This window comes from Citrus clementina, unplaced genomic scaffold, assembly GCF_000493195.1.
Source record: "Citrus clementina cultivar Clemenules unplaced genomic scaffold, Citrus_clementina_v1.0 scaffold_2, whole genome shotgun sequence".
NCBI lineage: Eukaryota > Viridiplantae > Streptophyta > Magnoliopsida > Sapindales > Rutaceae > Citrus > Citrus x clementina.
Genome location: NW_006262688.1, coordinates 33386296 through 33409713, shown reverse-complemented (window position 1 = coordinate 33409713; position 23418 = coordinate 33386296). Strand labels below are relative to the sequence as shown.

Here is a 23418-nt window from a genome sequence, read left to right as displayed (position 1 = left end):
TGCACCCAACGTCCCAAATCAATATCTCCCAACTGAGCACAAGCGGCTAAAACACATACACAGGTTGTTGAATCTGGATTTACACCCAAATCTCTCATCAACTTAAACAACCCAATTGCTTCCTTAGCAAACCCATTTTGCTCGTACCCTGAGATCATCGAATTCCAAGCAACAACAGATTTCTCAGGCATTCTATCGAACACTTTCCTTGCAACATCCACATTATTAGATTTTCCATAAAAATTAACAAGCGCAGCCTGAACATGCAAATCCGAATCATAACCAGACACAAAAACATGACAATGAACCGCCCTGCCGAGATTCAAAATCGATAAATGAGCACAAGATTTTATCACGGCCGAAAAAGTATAGTTTGATGGCGAAATATTTGATACAATCATACGGCGATAAAATAAAAGAGAATCAGTGGAGAAGTTTGATTTGGAATTTCGTATGATGAGGGTATTGAAGAGGAAGGAGTCCGGACTGGGAATGCAAAAGAAGATACGCTGCGCGTAGGTAATGAAGCCGGCATCGCAAACCAGAGAGAGGAGCTTTGTGAGTATGGAACGGCTGCGACCGTAGCCTGAGACGATGAGGTGGGCATGGACTTTTTGCAAGGGTTTGAGGCGTGGGCCTGCTTTGAGAATTGCTTCGTAAGCTGGCGAGTGGGGTTGTTTGTTTTTCATGAAGATATCAATTGGTGTTCAAATTAGTTGCATTTTACGGTGTTCATACTTTGTAGTCAAAATGCAAATTGCAACAAGTACTCCACACTATAGTCGCGCAGCTAGCGCCTGACCGGTGAAAATTTTTTTAAATCAATTGTGAATGATGAAGAAATGTTTGAATTGAGACAAGAAATCATATATGGAAAGTCAGCAACAAACTATCAACTAATGGGTTCCTCTTATCATACTGTTTGAAGTTACCAATGTTCTGTATTAGTATCAAGCAAGTTTACAGTGCAGCTTTCCGGAAAGAGCATACATAAGCTTAATGATTCAACCAGATCTGCTCATGATCAACATAAGACCAGCTTTTCGGAACAAATTCATGTTTGCAGCAATACATGGAAGTGTTACTATATATTACAAAATAAATTTGGACCAAAATTACACAGCAGAAGTTAAACCCTATGAGAGAAAGAAAAAGGTTGCAGAGTCTTCGCTCCGTCTCATTCTGCTCCACAAATGTTGAAAGCTGTCTCTGGAATTTGGGTGGAGACTGTAGGCTACAATCTCACCATTCAGCGAAATGTATCAAGAAGTTTCAGTAGACATACATGTAATCACTGTACATATGTGCTGTCATATTCAAAGATTGGAGCATTGCTTCTCCATTTTGGTTGAAAATAAATACAGTTATGCCACCGTTATTGACATCTATTGCACGGAACCTGAAGCATCAAGAATGTCGTTAGTGCTGACTGCCAAAAGAACATCAGGAATGTGTTCTTGTCATTCTAAGATGATATTTCATGGGAATTTGCTTTTGAGCCAGAGGTGACAATTATCTTAGCAAGCAAATGCCAATTATGAGCTAAAACCATTTCAGATAATTATAACCATAAACCGAGAAGGTGATTCACCATATACAAATAAGCGACAATAGCTCAGCACACAGAGAAGGGCCATAGTACAAACTTCCTCTTTATGTTAGATTACACATATCACGTGAAATATCACATAGCTTACAATCATAAATCTTATGAACTTTCTAGATGCAACAAGAATTCAAGAAATCTTTCTTCAACCAGAAAATTTTTCAAAGGAAATCAGAGTAAGAATCAAAATTAAGTATTATGCAAGAATCACCCAGGATCGCTTGTTGATTAATGAAGAAAATTTTGATGGGCAATTACGTACCTTTCTGGGCCTAGCCCTAAAGCAGTACAGATCAGTGCCCTTAAAATTGATTTGTGAGTAACAACCAAAAAATTCTCTCCCTGATGAATTAGACAGAACATATCAAACAAATATATTTGAAAACAAGAGATGTAAATATAGCAAGGAACAGATCATACAGGTGTCAACAGGATCTCCTTCCAAGCCTCCCTAGCTGTTCCCCATAGATTTCTAACAGGGTAAACACCATTTACATTAAAATTAGCTGGATCTTCTCTCCATGTTGTATACTCCTTTGGATATTTCTGCCTAGCATCCACTGCCTCCAAATTCTGAATGCGATTTAGTCAAATGGATACAGAGCTAAATGCAATGTATATATCAAAAGAATGATTTGAAGTTCAACTAATTAACGCAACCAAGTTCCAAGCCAGCTACTAAATATACAATATATAGAATGAAAACATGATAAACTTCATGAGAAATAGGCACATCATCCATAGTCATACTAAAACTTTAATATGCATATCATTGTATATGTGATGCAACACTGTATCAAGTAAATTTAATTAAAGAGTTTGAATTAACTTTTTTAACAAATAAAAATAAACAGAGACAGACCATTTTTCATGCCCTCAAGGAAAAACAGATGGGCCTCCTTCAGTGAATCAATGAAAACCAGTGGCTCATCCCTTCCTTGCCATAAAATTTCAGCAGTAGACTGCATTAAACACCGATTAATAAAACAATAATTGAGCCATTGCAGGCTGAACAGTGGTATCTATATTCTATAGAATCTATACCTTAGCACGACATATTGGACTTGAGAAGCACTGATCAAAGTATATATTTCTTAAGGCTTCACGACACCTTTCCGCTTGCCTCACTCCAGCTTCTGTTAGCACAGACAAGTTTGAGCTTCCCTGCAGATATAACAGATCAAGTTAGCAGATATAACAGATCAAGTCAGCATATGAAAACTTGTATAATTCTACAAAACATAGAGAAGAAATAGATATGAATCCCGTGTTCATAAATAGTAAACAAATGCACTGAACACTGAGAGAAAAGCTTGATATTAAATTCACACATGACACATCCCATGTCACAAAATTGTAATTGCCTCTGCCAAGCAGAGACATAATAAAAAATTTGGGTTATAATAAAAAGAAGGTGACAAACCTGGACTCTACCCTCGTCATTCCAAGAGCTAAGACCATGCCTTACGAGAGTGACTTTCTTTGGATATGATATCAACTTCTGAGTAAGAGATTTTGTTGCTCTTCCAAAATCATATGCACCACCAGTCACAGAAGCATCATTCTGAAGTTTCTCTGTCACTAACAAATTATTAGAAGTAACTTCATGTAGGGATAACAATGCGCAAGAACTTGTTGAACTTCACAAAATTATGTTGACTCTATTGATAAGCATTCACATATGCACACACACATCCACACAGAGGGGTTAAGAGAGATTCTTGAGTACAGGTTTCAAGGCGGATATGGCAACTTCTCATTAATACTCCCTATCAACAGATCTCTAAAAACTCATTACTCCCCTCCCCCAAAAAAAAAAAAAAAATTGCATTCCATCCGAAACATTTCTTTCTCCAAATGTTATTATTTATAGATAAAGAAAAGGACTATAAAGTGAAGAATCTATGCATCTGTTTCTCAAAATGGAAAGGCAATTCACCTTAGGCAGGGTGTAGCCAGCCAATGGATATTCCTTGGAATGTACCATCAGTGATGGGTTAGAAGTTAGTTTACCTCAACAGCAACCTTAAGACCTCTAGTCCACATTTCTAACTGAGAATGTAAAATCACCCATTGTAGCACAAGCCAACTATAACTACCCATATAAAGGTTTCAGGACATAAAATTGTATCTGAAGATAGCAAATGACATACATTAATAGGTTTGTAAATGTCAGACACTGATAAATGATCATTTGGTTTAACAACACATTCCATTTTAGAGTAAGCAAACAAGCAAAGATAGCTAGAATTATTTCAAAAGTTTGGCAGGCCATTAATTATCAGAAGAAAAAGTAGAATAGTCAAAAGGAAGAGTATTAACTGGCTTAAACCAAAATAATCTGTATTGTATATAATTCACCACAAAATACAAAATAATGACAGCCAATTATGTCATAAAGGCCCATAAAGTTCACAAACAGACCCTCACATTCACGGTTCACCCCTTTGCTGCAATTTCTAATACATAATCCAAGTCAAATCCTCCCAAATGAAAATTTTCAGATGGGTTCTTGTAATTTTTCCCAAAAAAAACATCTTATCTAATCACACATAACAGATATACTCACAAATCTAAACCCATCGTGGGCTTAATTCCACTTCGAAATTCAAATTTTGTACACACAAAAATAAACTTTCCGTTTGTAACCAATTCATCACCCACATCCAAGAAGGTTTCATTCTACATAATTCCAGAAAATTAAAAAAAATGAAATAAGAAGCAGTTACCAGTTGTAGCAGGCAAGTCCGGACTAGAATTTGAACATGCAATTCCGAGTGTCGCATGTTGATGTTTAAAGGCTCGTTCTCTTTTAGAATCAAATTTGGAGGTTAAATGTGACCACAAAGGAATGGTCAATGACAGAGCTCCACAAGCCATCTTATCATGAACTGGGTTTCAAAAGCTATGTGTTTGTGTTCATCGTAGTTAAAGAGTAAAGAAGCTTACAGTTAAATATTATTTAGAAGTTGGTGATTTTTGCATGCAAAGCATTTAGAATTTTAGAGGGAAGATTCTACATTCTGGTGTGTGGTTAATAATACGTGTCTTAAGACGTGGAGAGGAACTTGTTTGAGCGATCTGCGACCCTGCTGGTGGTGGGGACCCCTGTAATCTCATTGGACGATATTTTCATTTTTATTTTTATTTTATTTTGGGAGGTGAACCTTGTCCTCGTGGATATGCTGGTACTGGACCTGGAATAGTGGATTCGTTGATGGGCTTAATGGCCCTTTTTTATTATTATTCGTTAAGGTTGAGAGACAAAATTGATCTTTTTATTTGCTTAAAAGGTTGGGAAATTTTATAATATATCGGAGATATTATGATAATTATATAATAAGTAAATGATATTTATAATATATGTATATTTATTTTAAAATATCATTATGTAAATAATGGTTATATTAAATTTCATTATATATGTCATACCTACATTAATTAATTGTAATACATCAGAAATATTTTAAAATTTCTCCAAAAGATCAATCTCTCTCTCAATATACAGCTGCTAGTTACTACTTGCATGATGTACTAATATAATAACTATGTAATTGATCATTAGCAGATGTATATACAATATATAAGTACACTGATTAGCTTATACAGAGGGAACAAGGGTGGGTAGAAATATTATAGGAGCAAAATCAAAGCATTTAAAACATGAACAAAATCTGCATATGCTAAGGTAAGGAACCGTCTTAAGGTTTTACACCAAATACAGGACCGAGGGCAGAATAGAGAGAAAAAACAAGAAGCAATGCGTAGACAATTGCGGCGACAAAACCACAAACAAGAGCTCCAGTGACATGGTCACAAAACTTTGGAACTTGTCCACAGATAGGTAGCCAACCAGCATGACTGTTGCCTTTCTTCCCTACACGAGCTATTGCCAATGCGGCCGATATGCTTGAAGTTAGCACCGCTGTCATAACCTGATAAACCAATACATCATGACACAATAAGTAAACCCAGAAAATTAAAATCAAATTGTTGAAATTTCTCTATTACCGCATCCAGTATGACTATTAATCGCCAAAGCAGGCTTCTGGAAGACAGAATGAGAACTACGAGGGTGTAGCCACAAGCAATTGCTTCTGCGACAACAAAGTACCTGTATATGTATATAGACACCAAACATTAGTCTAGTAACAAAAAAAAAAAAATGAAGATTGTGTAAATAAGAATGCCTAGCTAAGAAATTTTGATAAGAAGATGAGGCGATGGTGAAGACTGAATGCTTACTTGAATACGGGTTCAATGCTGAATTTAGCTGTGAATGTTAAGTTAAAAACTTCAGCTGACTGATGGCTTGTAACCATAACAACAATGGCAGCAACTGTCGCTCCCAAGGCTATAAGCCTCAGAAGATTGGTGATGATCCTCTTGGTCATGGTCATTTTAGTTGAGCTTGGGCTTGCTTTCTAGAGAGCCGAGTTAATTAAAAGGGAAATGGGGCTCTTGGAAGAAATTTAAATGCCAAAAACCGATGAGTATAGTGAGAAATATGTGTGTAGTGTGTTAGGAAGACAGATAGGAGGTGGTGCACTTGTTTTCTTTGTGTTCCTCGAACGAGAATCAAATTTGGTAACCTGTCTGTGAGTGCTTGAAATTTTCGTCCTTGCAACGACAAATTCTTGCATGTAGAACACCCATTAAGCAGCTAATCTGAAATTACCCAGTTTGATTAAGTCTCTCTTCGTACACATTGGTTGCACCAATAATGCGTGGATTCAAGCCTTAAAAATGCAATAATTTTGCTGAAAATTATTTTCTGTGTTTCTGTTCACCTAACAAGGTATATGAACCTGTACGGCGATTCCAATTTTTGGGCACGTGGACACCGAGTTGCTTCTTATTCCTTTCTAAACAATTGTTTTACATGGCAGATACACTTGGTTTGCAGTGGAAAGAGAGAGAGACAAGCGGATGGGTGGGTAGTTAAATGTCGCTAACTCAATTTCCACGATAAATTGTATAAACTTTGGTAAAATCTAATTAATTAGGCACAAAATTAACTTCTTTTTTAATGATCTTTGGCAGGTTACAAGATTGGAAAAATATAGTCTATGCCATACAAAGAAGAAAAAATGGAAAAATATCGAAGTAAAAGCTATGTGATATTATTATGGTTTGCGCACAAATCATTTGCAACTAATGACTTGTGCTTTTGGATAGTAACTTCCACATGAGTTATTTGCTAATATCTTTTATGTTTCTTCTAATTTAGTGTCATATAGGTATCATGCCATCATTTCTCTCGCATGAGATCAGATGGGACATATAAAATAACTAGTTTTAATTTTGCCGATAATGCTATTTTTTATGATACAAGTCAACGATGAATTAGGAATGTAAATTTTTTAAACAATTTTATTATCTACGCATAGAATTTAGGAGCATAAACTAATCAAACTATAATGACAAAGCCTTTTACTATAACCATCTTGCGATTATATAATTGATTTTAGTCGTATAATTAACCGTGAATAATCTTCCATTTCCAAGATGAATTCATAAGTCTAAACAGTACACACTCAAGACCTCTTGTGTATGTACAACATATAAACACAACATGGCAGCTTAACAAATAAAAAGGAAAAAAAGGAAACTTAAGCGAAAGGAATTTTGAGTTGTAACAATGGAGCCTTTGGGAGACTCTTGGATAACTTGAAACCAATTGATTTTTCGATTCGCTATAATCCCAAAATTTCTTGTCTATCCCGTAAGGTTGACACCTGTCGTTGACCGTATTCTTCGATTTGTACATGAGACATAATCTTTTCTAGCACTTGTTGCATTAGCAGAAACTCCACCGGTAAGCAAAAGAAGAGCCGAACTTGAACGTCACCTTCTAAAGAGGGCATCAAGTTTATTGTTAACTTCTCCAGATGAGGCGAACTTCGTAGCAAATATTTGCGATGCCAGTACCAGTAACATCCAATTCTTTATCAATAATCTGTGCGTTTAGTACTAAACTTTTACGATTGGACATTACAGAACAAATGAGAATGCACCTCAAAATTCTCTGTTCCCCATTCTTCTGAAAATTCCAAAATTGGATATGCTGCTGATCCAATTGTTATGTACACCATCAATGCGAGATTCTTTACCAAACCACAAGCCTGAACTGACAAGAAAAATGCACACATAAACACCATTTTAAAACAAAGGGGTTATGGAAACAACATACACACAGACGCAGAAGTTCAATGATTTTGCAAACTACTCACTTGCCCTTCAGGTGTTTCAGCTGGGCACATCATTCCCCACTGTGAATTGTGCAACTGCCTAGGTTTGGCCAATTTCCCTGGTACAGGCACACTCCATGAGTGAAAATAGGACAAGACAAATAATAAGTGCTAAAAAATAAAATAAAATAAAAAAAGAAGATGCCAAGGAGGGAAAATTCATCCCCAAACTGAAACAAAGATCATGTCAACAAATTCATACACAAGTGATTTCACCTTCGCGGCCTATGGGGGAATTTAAACTTCGTAAATGTGACAAAGTGGAGGCGCATGTTAGATGATTTAACACCCATAGAAGAAAGAATGTAATATAATTATTCTACCGGAAAAGAAAATGTTTCAGTCAGGGAACAAAGAAACTATTCTAGTATTCACACGGAAAAACTAATATTGTCTCAAACCTGTGAAACTCCAGCTCTTGTACCACCTGCATTTGCTTGACCCCAGTTTCCAGTAGCAAGCGAGTACTTGAGACCACTGGTAATGGTTTTGGCTTTGATAGCAAATTGCAAGTTAACATCCTTCCCATTATCAACACACTATAAAATGATTGAGCAATTTAAGCAAAAACCATTTAAAAGAAAAGGAGAGAGAGACATAAACTAAAACTAATTTATGGCAAATAACCTTTTGCACGTAACTTCTTACATCCCCGGTTAACTTTCTAAAGAGCTGCATTAATACAAGCACCATGAACGATTAAGAAAACTGAAAGATTAATTCATATTCATATTATAGTGTGTGTGTGCATATATATTTATATCAACAAACAAACCATTCTAAACAAGCCTCCAAGCAAAGGACCAGTAAGGTGCAGACTCTTGTTGCCATAATGATCCCTATCATCTTCAGCCCTCCGGCCAAGTGCACATAGAAGAAGCCGATGAATGATATATCTGGTGGAGATAGGAACAATGAAAGCTTTAGCCATGAAAACAACTCAGAAGTGATCCCAATGCTAAAGCATATAGAAGCATCAAACTTACCCAAAATAATAAGCTTACTTTGTTTCACAGAAGTCTCCTGTACCAACATGAGGAGGCATTTCCTTTTGAAGGATCTCTTTGGCGCATCTGAAAGGAGAATCACCTAAACATGATAGAACTTCACATATAGAATTTGAAACCCAAATAATATTGCTGAGCTAGCACATACTTGATCCTCTTTTCCCTAGTCACACCAACAGTTGCTCCTCTTTTTCCAATGTAGTCTAGTGCAACCTGCAGTACACAAGAGAGGAACAATACAGTTTCAAAGAGGTTCAAGCGCTGAAACCACACACTAGAGAATATTTTCCATATATAGTGGGGTTTAAGGTGAGAAGAGGGTGGAGGAGGAATAAAGGAAGGAGGAAGGTTGACTGAGAAAGGCATATACATAGGATAGAATATCAGATGGTTATCCATGTCACTAGAAAGTAAGCATATAACTTCTCTCGCACAAATTAGCATCTCAAAAATATGTAACAGCAGCCAAATCATTCTAAAGAAATAATTCATGGCAGTAGATACCTATTGATTTTGAATGACAAATGCTTCCTCCAGGGAAGGCCGAAGCAATTCCATCATTTGAGTATCTTGGAAGTCATAGAAAATGTGCTCTAATATATCTTTGTCAGCTGTAAACCCCAAAGCCCGAAACACAATGATAATAGGAATTTCAGTTCGAATGTATGGAAGGGTAGCACAAATTTACTGCCCCGAAGAGCCCTGCAACAAATTAAATAGAATGGAAACAAAGTCAAGTCTTAGATGCAGTAAATGAGAGGGACTAATAGCTGCTTTGATAGCTGGAAAATAGAATAAAGATAACTGGTAAAAGAAAATTAAAAGCCATCTTCGAACACTAAAAGGGTTATCATTACCCCTTTGGCACTAGTCCGAGAAAGCATCCGCACAAACATTGTGTTGGGTGGCCTGTTTTGGGACTCTGCCATAGAACGAACTACTGCCACATAGGCATACTTGTTTGGCTCCCTCTTCTTGAAGACATAGACATGATTGGTGCTCATCTTCTCCTGAGCAATCAGAACTTTTTCACTTCCATTGATAATAAAATATCCACCTTGATCATATGGGCATTCCCCAAGCTCCGTTAAATCCTTCTCTGAGTTTTAATATAGTGTGCAATAACTTGATCGAAGCATTATAGGAACCTAAAAATGCATTAACCGGTGAGTTTTCAGAGATAAAACCAATCCCTTCATTAAATAATAATAATAAATAAATAAACTACATACTTTTCCAATAAGAACTTTAGTGGAATCTTGGGTTTGGTGACTTCTTCACCATCGTCCCCTTTCTTTACAGCTCTCTTCGTAACATCCACGTACAAAGGAGCAGAGTATGTTAAATTCCTCAATCTTGCAGCCTTTGGGAATAATGTGGCAATCTCTGCATCTGCAGATGGTCTGCACATAATCCAATGTCAGTAAGTTTCAATTTCCATCTGTAATTCATTAAAATAATCATTGGCCGCAGTTATATTTTTCTGTAATAATTAACTTTTTAATTTTATAGCTTCTTCAGGTGGAAACTCGAGTAATTTTTATCACTTGTAATATGTAGAGAATGCTTTGTACAAAATGTTTGTACATATTATAGCTTCTTCAGGTAGACGCTCAAGTCATTTATCAACTTCTTCATAATGTATGATTGTAAAACCTCAGCAAAATCAGATTGTTGACCGGGATTGTGTTGGGATTAGGGGCGAATCTCGATATCTGCGGATTCACCAACGATTTCTTGCATAGTGTTCTGTATGAATTCATCAAAGGAATCTAATTGCTGCCTAACCAAACTCTTTTCTTCAAAATAAGCTGAAATAACCGCCCACGCATCCTCCTGTGTAATCTCCTCCTCTTCATCCTCCTCCTCAAGCTGTTGCTGTTCGGAATCACTTTCTTCTTCCATCATCATCGTGTAATATTCAAAAACCTAGGAGAAGAGCTCCATAAGAGAGTTTTGATGTAGCGAGAAGAGCTCTTGAAAGGATTCTGGGACTGCTCGCCGGGAGAGGGCGGTGCAAGTGAAGCCCCTTCTATTTTAAAATTTTGGTTGCTAATTTACAATCAAGTCCTTACTGTTGCCTAAAACTCAAGCTAATTATAAGTTCGTCAAATCAATCAACTAAATCCTTTATTACTAATTTGTTAATTTCATAATTATCGATCTATTTATAAAATTGGGATACAAATTAAGTTTGTAACCTAAATTATTATTACGTGTTAAGTAATAGGTGGCCAAACTATTAATAATAACATAATTTCGCAATACTAATAAATTAATGACATGTTAAATGCTACATTATTTAAAAAATTTTATACGAGTAATGCTACACATTGCAAATAATATGTCATTCACCAATTAAATAGTAACATATTACAATTAATTTACTTAAAGTTATTAAAAATTATCAATCACTAAATAAATAACATATCAGATGTCACATAAGTTAGGATGAAATTTTAAAATATCTTTCATCACTCAATAGTTCATTTAAATCATAGTTTCATTTACTTTATAAAATCTAATATGGGGCACCAATCGCATCTTCAAAATTAAGTAGACATTTATCTTTGGGGTGATGATTTATGAGTCCATTGTACCGTACTATTGTAGACTTAAAATCCATGAACTTTAATTGTTTTTTTTTTCATATTTGCTGTATATGAATTGAAATAGATGAATAGCATAAGTTAGACAATCATATAAAGATGTTTGGTCTTGATAAAGATGAAGATAGTGAATGAAAATAAGGAGCGTAATAATATGATGGAGAAGATGATGAAGATAGAGAATATAAAGAACCTTCAAAAATGGAGAAATGGGTGATAATCTAAAAGATGGAGAGAAAGAGAGAGAGTGTATATGTGAGAGAGAAGAGAAAAATAGGCAAGGAGATGAAAGAAAAAAAGAGCACACCTTTGTATGGGTGAATGAGACATGTATATGATAAGGGGAGTGCATAAAAATTAGGATTAGATATCATTCTTAGGTTAAAAAGAGAAAATATTTTTAGGTTTATGTGTTATATTTTTTTTAAAAATAAGCATATTCTATTTGTACTAATTTTATTATCTCTCATAAATATTTTGAAGCATACAACCTTAACTATTGATTTCTATATTAATTCAATGTAGTTAAATCTTTCAAATGATATTTTTATATTACTCCAAGTATTGTATTTATTTTACCCTTATAATTATTCACGTGTCATTTATTTATTAGTTGAAAAATATCATTCCAAATTTAGCCCAAACACATACATATGGTGATTAATTCGGTTTCACATGAAATAATTGAGATATTTTAATTGATTTATATATGATTGTTTGCATGTTAACATTCCTTGTGCCTGGGAGCTGACTTTTCAAGAGTTCATATTCAATGGTCATTGCCCAAGAATGCCGACTGAGTAGGAACCCCCGGCAGAAACAGGGGGAAAAACAAAAAAAGAAAAATGGCCATGGCTGTTTATTTGGTCAACCCGGTTAAGGATTAAATCTAACGGTTGGGTGGTAGTAGATGACTTTTTGGAGTTGTGGGGATTATGCAATAAATGTCAGTACATTTGGGTGTCCGATAAAATTAACGCTTATAAGAGAGCCTTATAACGGTGCGGTCTATTTAGTTGTTATTTTTATTTCATCATCATTCAGAGTTACTATCGAAGTCAGATTCAAATGGAAAACAGAGAAAAGGAATCTATGGAAAATCAAGAAGAAAATGAAGAAGCTGGGCCACCGCCAGGGTGGCAACCCATTCCTCCGCCGTTACCGGTGCCTTCACCTTCCGGTCAGTTACCATACCCATTATGTAGTTCTGTTTATGTCCGTATTTATGTGAACTGGTGAGATTTATATATATCATTTGTATTTTATTTTTAAATACCCCGAAGAAAAATGTTTTTATTGAATCATCAGTCGGAAGCCGTTAACATTTAGGTATAGTGTTGTTTAGTTTCATTTGAGATTCTGGCGTGTTTAAAGGTTTTTGGCTTTTGTTTCTGAGTAATTATCAAATTAATTATTTCATATATTATTATCAAATTGTCAACTGAAGAAAAGGAAAAAATGAACTTATGGTTAAATATTGCAAAACATATTCTCATGGAAATGTTAATCAACTAATTTATGCAATGATACATAGGTTGTCAATACAGGTGTGAATAAGATATGTGTTTTAAGTCGAACTTTGATTTGCTTTTCTATTGCAAGAATTCAAGGTATTTGGTGCATATTTTCATGTTTGCCCTGTGTGGTACAACTTGAGGGTTCAATTGGCATGCCAACATTCCTTTGTCTGTGACTTCAATTATATCTCCTATCACATTGACTATGATCACCAGTGAAAGTTTTAATCCTTACATGCATTTTAAGTGCCGATTTGTGTCACATTGGTGTAGTAGTTGCCAAATGATGACAACATGGATTGGTGTAGCTAGAGTGAATTCTCTGTCTCAAGAGTCATTTTGGCTGACCTTAACCTGTTACCATCAAGGTTTTACTGGATCTATAGGATTTGTTATTGATTTATCTTCCATTCAGTTATGATTTTTCCTATTATTTGTCGTGCTTGCAAGCATAATCTCACAGCATTAATTGGTTTGCTAAACTTCCGACAACTTTGCATGTTCCGTAATTTTGGACAGAAATGGCTCAAATGGTTTGTGGTTCCTGCCGCCAACTGCTTGCGTATCCACGAGGTGCCAGACATGTTAAATGTTCATGTTGTCAGACTGTCAACTTTGTGCTAGAAGGTTCTTTCCTCTTTTCCTCATTTGATTGAACTGAAAATGGTTTCCATCATAAGTACTATTATTCTCTTACTATTATACGTTGTTTTGCTAACCATACCTAACAGCCCCAAAACCTCCACTTTTACTCTCTTTTGTATGAATAAATAAATAAATAGAGTAGAAAGATTTCATTGTTTGGAATCATCCCTGTATCTCTTTCCTCTTGCTACTCTACCACGCCCTTCAATCTTTTGATCTTTCTAACTATGTAGCATATGAAGGGGGATTGCAATACATTTATTTCGAAGGCAAAGGTTACATACCTCTGAAATTCTGGGTTATAGCTATGACTTTGTTAAAACTAATTCAATGCCTATTTTGGCTTAACCCATTAACATCATTGCAGATACACCTTAGTGGAGTAAAAGATCCTTGCGATTCTTTTCCCTCTATTTATTTTATTGAAAGAGGCACTGAAGTCATCTAGTGTATTCAAATGATTTTATGTCACGTTGTTGATTATTACTCGTACCTCCCCTCGACCACCCCTCTTCTTCTTGTTCTTTTGCAATTTCAATTTTGTACCAGTACCTTTTGAAGATGAAACAATTTGTTTTGACACATCAGTGTTGAAGGACCTCTACCTCAGGTGAAATACCCTTGTGTTAGCAAATTCTATGACCTCGCATATAAGGGCACAGCGTAAACACCAGTGATCATTCTTGCACGCATAGATGCAGCAATGTTTCAACCATACATAATGATAACTAAATATTTGATTTTTAAATGTGAAGAGAAATCCTCCCGCCTTCACAAATTATATACTTTCTTTGGTTTATTTATTATTTTTTTTAATGGTGAAAATATTGTCAATTTAGCAAAATTTGTTTTACAATCTTCAATGTGATAGTGTGGTTAAATTTTTTTAACTGTGTCCTTTATTTCAGCTCATCAGGTGGGCCAAGTTAAGTGTGCCAGTTGTGCGGTGTTGCTGATGTATCCATATGGAGCTTCATCAGTCAGGTGTTCCTCTTGTCGTTTTGTGACAGAAATTGGGGTATGTGAACTATCTCTCTTTCTCTGTGTGTGTGATCTAGCAAACCTGATTTGAGTATTAGACCAACTAGGGTTGGATGTCTTAAGTAGGAAGGCAGAGCTGGTGGCATTTAAGTGGAAAACCATTACCCACCAGCTAAGTCACGAGTGCCACAATAAATTGTATCCGAGATGGGCCCTGGGTCCATATCATAAATTTGTTCAATGAGAACTCAAGGGTGAGTAAACTTATGATGAATAGTTGTTCAGAGCTTGGGGGAATGATCCTTTCAATAATTTTTCAAGAAACTATAATTCTGCATTTAATATCCACATAAATACTTGGGACAGTAGTGAACTCAGTACCTAAAAGTTGTTTTCGAGGTATAACTATAGAGGCAAAAACTCTAGTTATTATCAACTTCGTGTTAAATAGTTCTCAAGAGCTATTATTATGGTAAAGCATGCTCTAGAGGTTTTAAATTTGATCTGCTGATGTGCATAGACAAATTACTTATCCGGAACGCTCTTTTATCAGTACACATGGGCTTGATTATTATTCTTAGTGTTCGTGGTGAATTACTGACTCCTTGTAATTGCATTATATTCAGGACCACAACAGGCGCGCCCCATGGTCTGTTCAACAGGGCCAATCCGCCCCTCCCTCCAATACAGTCCGCTGAGCTTGCAAATTTTTCTTTTTTCTTTTTAAATTCATTTGGGTCTATCCTTGATGATATGATTGACTCCATTTTCATCCCTGCATGTTGAGTTGCTAGTCAATTGTACATAAATAGTGAATCATTTTCCCATATTTAATATTCCAAGTTTTGGGATGTTTCCAGAGTTTCATTTTGTTTTTAATCCTCTTTCGAATTTTCCTTGTTGCTGAGACTTCTGTATCGGAGAATTTCTTGGGAAAGATCTTTCTGGTGTGTATGATTTAGACAGTCGTGACCTAATTAAAGTACAAAAATAAACAGGAAAATTATTAGAGCCGAACAGAACATGAAATTAGTTTTTAGCACAACAAGTAGTTCAACACATTTGCTACAAGACTGATTAGAATGTAATGCACAGACTGATTAGAGAAACCGATACCGAAACCGAAACCAAAAAAAGTCGGCCAACAATAAGCATCCAAACGGCTTGGGCGGACAACTAGAAACAGGACCTCACTGAATAACATTGTGATAGATGATCTATTTTAAATTACAAATGATTCTTTTAGTTGCGGTTTACATGTACTTGGAATACATATAATCACCGCTAGGTTCATCTATGAAAATGAATTTTTTTTGCCCCCCACTTGATACCACAAACAATATAATCACTACTAGCTTCATCGATTTCAGTATTTCACTTGAAACTTTTGGGAGGTGGTTCAGGTGTGGCCAAGGATGTATCTTCCGGGCCAGTTCAAAGGGCATTCGTATGATTTAATTTACTATTATTTAGATATTTTCGTGAAAAATAGACATGGAATGATTTGCATACAATCCCTCTCTCTCTCTCTCTCTCTCTCTCTATATATATATATATATGAATACTAATTTAGTTCAAAATTTTAAACTTTATTAAAATTTGAGAAAATTATTAAGTAAATATTACCCGTACAAATTTACACTGTAGGTGATATGGAATAAAATCATTAGCTACCGAGTGGAAGCGCGTGAATGATTTTAACTATTAGCTTCAAAGAAAATGCGGGCGTTTGTTTACAGAATATTCTAGATGTGCTTTCAGAAATTAAGCAGGAGAACAACAGTTACAAGCATTCCCTGAAGCTATTTTTTGCTTCTTAAGCTTTGAAAGTCGTGGTCGACATTCCCGTTTGTTAACAGGTTGTTTGGCACACTTGTGAAATGGCATTCATCAATCATCACCACTTGCATTTTCATATCAAGAAATTCTTCCGATGCAGAGTATATTTATGATAATGAAGAGTTTTTTCTTTTTTCTTTTTCTTTTTTTCTTTTTAAATTAAACCCGCAGCATCTGTTCGCCCAGGGATTGTGTACAAATTGGACAAAGGCACCAGTGGATTGCTTGTTCCGCCCTGATAACCACTTTTAAGGAGCAAAACTTAGTAAACTTCCTAAGGTGACTTCTTTGTTTTTCCTGATGGCTGAATTAGCAATTAGGCTAACATGCATTTTCTTTTATCTTGATAATATTTTGTACATGTCAATGGCAGAACTAGCATTCTCATGTTTATTTATCAGAACATTTCACGCTGCATGCTATCCACAGAGTGTACATCCATCACTCTTACTTCTGGAGCGCCCTCTCAATCTTCTGGCTGTATTGAAGTTCCAATTGGCCGTGATCAAAACAACAGGATTCGTGTGGCTGCCATACCTGGGTACTGGGACGTCGTGCCACTATAGCTGGTGACTCATGGTCCTTCTCCTTCTCTGTTTGGCATTAAGTAGCATAGTCTTAACAGTTGAATCTATCTATAGCTAGTTAGGGAGGTATAGACAACTTCAATATATGAGCATGAGGTTTTCTTTCTTCCTGTTCCAGTTGATTTTGCCTTAATGGCGATTATGGATTTCAGCCCCTTGGAATTATATGTTTGTAATTACTATCTTATGCTAGAGTTGATGAAAATTTCAGATGGTCCCCCAATTATGATGCACGTTTGTCGAAGTTGGTCGAACCATTATCAGGTCACTCCTCCATTAGGTTCTGAGATGTATGGAGGGACAAAGAACATGGCCACGTCGCTGCTTCAGCCCGGAACCTCACCTAGCTGAGCTCTCACGGAAAACTTTGTGTATGCCTCATCTGTTTTCTCCTTTGTGTATGCCTATATCTAGCTGCTAGCATTGTATACAAAAGTTTTGTTACCTAGGTTCGCACATCCACACACGGGTGGAAAAAGATACCATGATTATGTTCGCTACCTTCAGATTTCTGCTGAGATTTTAAGCCAGCAACAGGGAAATTGGCACAGAGACTCTATTCCAGCCGAAACGATATTAATGGCCTGATGATTATTTTGAGTATATCCACATTGAATGCAAGATTGTCTTAGCAACAAGGACTCCGTGGACAATGCTTCTCATGGAAAGTGTGCGCTCGAAAAATGAGTTATTTTTGTTACCTCCCCAACGAGGGTAAGTTATTTATATTTTTGAATTGTAATCAATACAATAACTAAAAAACCGGGTAAAAAATAGTAATTAAAAGAAGTATTTAACAATAAAAAAAATTAAAAAAAATCTTGACAGCACACGCACTTTCACACGTAGCACGAGCAAAGTATCTGTATATATCTTGAATTTCAGAATTTACCGTTAGTTTACATATGTATATCAAGACACCACCCCAAATCCCCACCTTCCTATTTATTAGTGAAAGTACAAATACCAGATCACTTATCTGAACCTCACTCTATTTATCAAATGGCGGCCAAACAAAAAACTTTCTACCCAAGGCTCCGTTTGTTTCAAACTGCCCTGTCCTGCAGCTGGGCTGCCGGCTATTTTTCTTTTTTTTTTCTTTTTTCTTTTTTAAATATAATGATCGCGTTCTACTCCATCATTAATTTGGCCTAGCTATAATTTACTTGACGGTGTTTCCCAAACACCCATCAACTTTTTTCTTGACAGCTATAGCCTTTATCCTACAAACTTGAGTTTAAAAACCAAATCAACTCACTACAAAACAGACCATAAATGGCTGTGAAAAGGATTCAAGATATCGACATCTTAAGGTCCTGCAAGGAAGAAATAGAATGTCAGAAAGTTGAATCAATGAAAACTCAACACATGTCTAAACTCTGTAAGCCTCCAAAGCTATCTTATTCTAAAAACAGGACAAGCTTTTGTATTCTTAATTTTCAGTGCCTACAAGCACATCTAATTTATCATTGTCATTGATTTCAAAAACACCTAGCTGGGTCTTTTTGGCTATCCATAAAATGGTGATTTGGCCATAGCAATTCCATTTTGGCAAAGCACCGGCCAAGAACATGAAGTCCTTGCCTGCATTAGGAACTTATTTAGGAAGAGAAGCAGGCCACAAACTCATGAATCCGAAATTTTAACAGGTAAATGTGCCGTATACCATTGTATCAAGATGCATACCAACACATATTAAATTTCATAAGCATAATACATTATGCATGTTTCACAAAGTTCTCAAAAAAGATGCATGCCAACGCATATTAAATTTCATAAGCATAATGCCTTATGCATGTTTCACAAAGTTCAACTATTTTTTTCACCAATTACCTCTTTATGTTATTGCTTAGGCTTTGTACTCGTGAACATGCATCCATTTTGTAGCTGACCATTTGTTCCCTCTAATCACAGGGCAACCGCCTAGCATCAAACATAAATTGAATTTATCTAATTTAGTACACCATGCTAAAAGACTGAAACCCGTTTGTTAAAACTTTCAGTAAAAAATAAATAAATAAATATATAAATAACAAATAAAGGCCAATTTTTTCATTCTAAAATGGAAGACAAATTGCTGCATCACTTTTGAATTACAGTTAAAGCTATGGACAAACAGAAAAAATGCACAATTACCGACCATGCAAACTTGAAGGATCTAGTGTGGCATCAGGTCTCATGCTCCAAAATAGTAATGCATCACCCCTTTTTGGTTTTACGGAGAGACCTTGTTTGCCGCATTCAGACAACTCGTTCCACCACCGCACGGAAGTAAAATTTGCATTGGCAGCAGGAAACACTGTCTCGCCCCCTTCTTCAACATCAGACCTGAAACAACCATAGGAAAAAAAAAAGTGCCAGAAAGGCAAACATCATATATCCATGGAAAATGCAGCTAAACAAAAGTTTAGGTGCATGTTGAGCATATCCTGAGATGTTGGCGGAGGCAATTAGTTCTTACAAATACATAAGAAGAGTAGCCATTCGTTGGCCTCCATTCTTTGTGTTGAACTCATCAAGGAAGTAATCATAGTGAGCATCATATTTCTGTCCAACTTCATAATGGAGGACTTGAATTCCTTCTCCATGCTCTGTAGATTGTAAGGTTAGATTGAATAGATCTCGATTTCTTGAATTGATAAGCAACTAATTACAGTAAAAAAGAAATTTACACATTTTTCTCTCATAATGATGAGCAACGAAAATAATAAAGAGGCAGGCAGCAGCAACAAAGAAACCTAAAATAAAATAGAATAAGTTATACTTAAGCAAGTGAGCACACTTTAGCAAAAAGTATTGTGTTAGAAGTAAGTAAAACAATGTATTATTGCATTTAGATGAGCATGCAAGATTTCTGGAAAAGGCTTTTTTGAGATGAGACGTGCATTGTACAAACAAACTGATTGAAAGGAAAGCCAGAAAAATCATGAACATAAATAGGAACTCTGTTAAATCTATGCAAACAGAATACAAGGCAAAAAGTTCAAAATAAGCACATGCAAGCAGGCATCTGAGTTTCATATTTATTAAGAAATAAACAAGAGAATATGTTTTGAAAAGAATGAGCATAAGGTACATCAATTTTTCTTGAGAAAGATTAAGCACCTTTCACTATCAAACAAAGAAAAGCTAGTCAGGACATAATTCAGAAACCCTTCATCTAAGAAATTCAACTGGAGCTTTTAGAGCTTCAGATACTCACCCATGGGAATAAAAGTGAAGTCTGCTATCCTCTTCTCAATTCCCCTAATAATTCTATCTTGTCCTCTTTTCAGAAATGTGCCAGAGCTTGTACGCACCCTATAGACAAGACATAGCAAGTTCCTCAATAAATATGTTAAACCAAAACGTAAGTTTAATTCTCTTTTTTTCTTTTCCTCCCAACTTAATCCAATGTGCCAAAAACAAAAAAATGGAGATAGCAACAAGGAAATGCAAACCTGCTATCTTTGCTTTGACCAGTTTTGCTATCAACAACTGTTGACTTTACCATATAAGGTTTAGCAAGATCTATTAAGTATTCACATTCTGCCTTGGACTGTATAAAATCAAATTCTCAAGTCAGTATTATTTCTGAAAAATTACCAATCTAGGTTTCTTGTTTAATTAAATAAACAGAGCAGCAACAATTAAAATTAAAAAATAAAAGAAACTAACCAGAAAATTATGGTAAACGAAAGCTCTAGGCTCCCAAGCAACAATTTCCGTCCACTGCTCTCCTTTCTCCTCCGCAATACTACTACGTCTGCGACAGAATTTGCAAAGATATTAAAATTAATAAAAAAATTAAGAAAACGTAGCAAAAACAAAATGTTCGAGATCATCCACAAGCGCTGTGTTTACTTTAATCAATAATTTAAGAAAAAAAGGAGTCGCAATGTTCGATCACATACTTTTCAAATGCGCGGCGGCGAAAGGAGGTGAGATCATTTGGCGGAGAATCATCGTCGCCGATTGGAATATAGAAAATTCCCATAGCAAGAAGCATCAACAAAACAATCGTTAGCATGAATAGCATTGACAGAACCAGCGTTAATGTGGACCATTTCTTCGCTTGTAATCGAGAATGCCTCAATTTCACCATTATTCTCCAACCAACTCACTCAAAACCCTAAATTGAAATCGATACCTATTTCTTGAATACTGTAACTCTACCTCAAAGGATCAGTTTTTTTTTTCTTTTCTTTTTATCTTGAATTTGCTGTTTTACTGTTTCACTTTCTTTGACTCTCTGTTCATTGTTTGTTGAGATGCGAAGCTATTACCGTCTTTTCAACTCCGATTTGCACTCTGGTTTTACCATCTGAACCCCCCTTCATAAACAACTATATAAGCATAAATTTTCGAACGGTAACGTGCCAGGAATGGAATTTGAATGACGAAGTTACCCTCGATTGTTGGAGACTACTCTTCGTATCCTTTAAAATTGCAGGAAAAATAACAATTGGATCCGTATTGTTTCATGAACTCTCGAAGCAAACATAAACTCTCCGATTTGCGCAAAATAAGTCCCTAACTAAACTTGAATTCCCAAAATACCCTTATAGAACTAAATTTTGGTCATTGCGAGCTCGCAATATAGGGAGATGTTAGGTACAGTCATTTCGGTGTTAGGGTGGTACTTGATACAAACGAATAATTATGTCTTTTTTTTAGAATTGGTAAATAACTAGGGAAGCAGATGTTATTAACCAAAATACCAGGAGAACGGAGGTAGTTCTGTCATTATGTCTGCCGAGTTAGGTTTATACATTTTCATTTCAGCATTTTGGCGCTGTGGGCGGCACAAGGTATTGGAACGGAGCTGGACTGGAAACGGGAAATTAAGAAACTTTTTTTTCATCCTAAAAATCTTGACCTTAAATCATAATTGTCTTAATAATGACGCGTGTGTGTGTGTGTGTATATATTGAAAATAACACAAAATTTAAGTTAAAAAATTACAGAAAATAAAAAAAAAATCTTTATTTTATAATGAAATTTTTTTGTATAATTTTTTATGCACATATATTAATATTTCTTTTTATTGAATAGTTACTGTAGACACAGCAGTGAAGATTTATTTATTTAAAGTTACGGGAATCAAGATGCCTCCCGTTCCGTGGCCTATGTGCAAACCGTATGCCAACTCTAATCCGATTTTTCTCAGTGGCTAATGTAACTGCTGCTTCTGCATGTGATTATATATTTAAAGATGGCTAAATAATCCATCTCGCCCACTGCAAACTCTCTCTCTCTCGCCAACAATTGATTTTAGGAATATGATCTTCTCCTTATATGATCTTATTGCTGCTTCTGCATGTGATTATATATTTAAAGATGGCTAAATAATCCATCTCGCCCACTCTAAACTCTCTCTCTCGCCGACAATTGATTTTAGGATCATGATCCTCTCTCGATCTGATCTTCATCTGAGTAAATTCTGTTAATATGATTAATGATTAATAAATTAAAAATACAGGTGGCACAAAATCTGTAAAAGATCATAAGTGCTCAGATCAAGAAAGAATTATGATCATTGATTTTAATGTCGATTTGAAATTCTATGCTGGCATTTGATATCTATAGTGAATGGATGCATTTATACATATTATTCATTATCCAATTATCAAGTGCAATTGTGCAAATTTCATCTGCATTCCATTTTAAAATACAATGCTAAATTGCAATCAGCATCATTTTCCCATGAGCCGAGAACACAATCACAAATCTTATCAATGGAACCTAAAGGGCCTCTAATATCAATTGGGCGGATTTTAGTTATAACCAGATAAAAAATAAGAAATAAAAATTGCAATATAATAAAACTCCTCTATCCCCAGTGATGATACTCTATATAGAAAAAAATTTCATATAGTTCTAAAAAAAATTTAGTCACAATTTGAACCAACTACAAATAAAAATAAATTCTACATTCTAATAAGTTATAATTTTTTATATCCCATCTTAACAAAATTACCTCCCTCTACATGATAATAATTATATGTATATTACAAAAATATATGCTATGTTCCATCACAAGTTTAAGATAGAATAAAATGTTTTTTTTTCTAAAATTATTTGGGACAATGGTTCATTTTGTAGAATTTTAAGATAACTTTGCATATTCCTAACACTATATAGATATAATATCTCATTTTTTGAAACTATGTCTATCTTTTTTTATCAAAGTCCATACATTAGATTTGACATGCTTCATTAATTAATTATCAACGTAACTTATAAATATACTTTACCTCTATATCACTAGAATTAAAAATAACTAAGTCAAGACAATAAATATAATCTTTGCAACTACATCTCGAATAAATTATAATGAACTACGTTGTACTATATATGATCTATCAGTCATAATGATAATGCAGTTGCACAGCTG

The 23418-nt window shown here is 35.3% G+C and overlaps 5 protein-coding genes and 1 pseudogene across 6 annotated transcripts in view; 1 reads left to right on the top strand and 5 right to left on the bottom strand.

Moving 5' to 3' along the window:
• The window catches only part of LOC18053522 (pentatricopeptide repeat-containing protein At2g33760), a 2256-nt gene extending 1430 nt beyond the window's left edge, over positions 1-826 (bottom strand). The window contains exon 1 of the mRNA XM_006449273.2: positions 6-826. Within this exon, the coding sequence (XP_006449336.2) occupies positions 6-689 (684 nt within the window). The 5' untranslated portion in view covers positions 690-826. The remainder of the gene's footprint in view (positions 1-5) is intronic.
• Positions 827-953: 127 nt separating this feature from the next.
• Positions 954-4668, bottom strand: LOC18053521 (probable 2-carboxy-D-arabinitol-1-phosphatase). Of its 2 annotated transcripts, none has more exons than XM_024191896.1 (7): positions 4336-4668; positions 3030-3187; positions 2651-2770; positions 2469-2568; positions 2027-2166; positions 1869-1948; positions 954-1399 (listed from the first exon to the last, which is right to left on the bottom strand). In XM_024191896.1, the coding sequence occupies exons 1-7, from the start codon at positions 4484-4486 to the stop codon at positions 1273-1275; spliced, it is 876 nt and encodes a 291-aa protein (XP_024047664.1). In that variant the 5' UTR covers positions 4487-4668; the 3' UTR covers positions 954-1272. The 2 variants fall into 2 exon arrangements, with proteins under 2 accessions (XP_024047664.1, XP_024047665.1); XM_024191897.1 differs by having other exon boundaries at positions 3030-3181.
• A 639-nt stretch (positions 4669-5307) lies between these two features.
• LOC112101221 (CASP-like protein 1C3) lies at positions 5308-6006 on the bottom strand. Its single transcript, XM_024192096.1, has 3 exons — positions 5852-6006; positions 5618-5720; positions 5308-5541 (listed from the first exon to the last, which is right to left on the bottom strand). The coding sequence occupies exons 1-3, from the start codon at positions 6004-6006 to the stop codon at positions 5308-5310; spliced, it is 492 nt and encodes a 163-aa protein (XP_024047864.1).
• A 1187-nt stretch (positions 6007-7193) lies between these two features.
• Positions 7194-10775, bottom strand: LOC112101064 (annotated as a pseudogene).
• Positions 10776-12216: 1441 nt separating this feature from the next.
• Positions 12217-15472, top strand: LOC18053520 (protein LOL2). The gene is made up of 4 exons (XM_006449271.2): positions 12217-12653; positions 13510-13617; positions 14544-14653; positions 15243-15472. Exons 1-4 carry the CDS (start codon positions 12542-12544, stop codon positions 15312-15314), a joined length of 402 nt encoding a protein of 133 aa, XP_006449334.1. The 5' UTR covers positions 12217-12541; the 3' UTR covers positions 15315-15472.
• A 2416-nt stretch (positions 15473-17888) lies between these two features.
• On the bottom strand, positions 17889-21324 carry LOC18053519 (probable prolyl 4-hydroxylase 3). The gene is made up of 8 exons (XM_006449270.2): positions 20936-21324; positions 20700-20787; positions 20483-20580; positions 20245-20342; positions 19504-19633; positions 19183-19370; positions 18876-18965; positions 17889-18358 (listed from the first exon to the last, which is right to left on the bottom strand). Exons 1-7 carry the CDS (start codon positions 21124-21126, stop codon positions 18892-18894), a joined length of 867 nt encoding a protein of 288 aa, XP_006449333.1. The 5' UTR covers positions 21127-21324; the 3' UTR covers positions 17889-18358; positions 18876-18891.
• Between the last annotated feature and the right edge of the window lie 2094 nt (positions 21325-23418).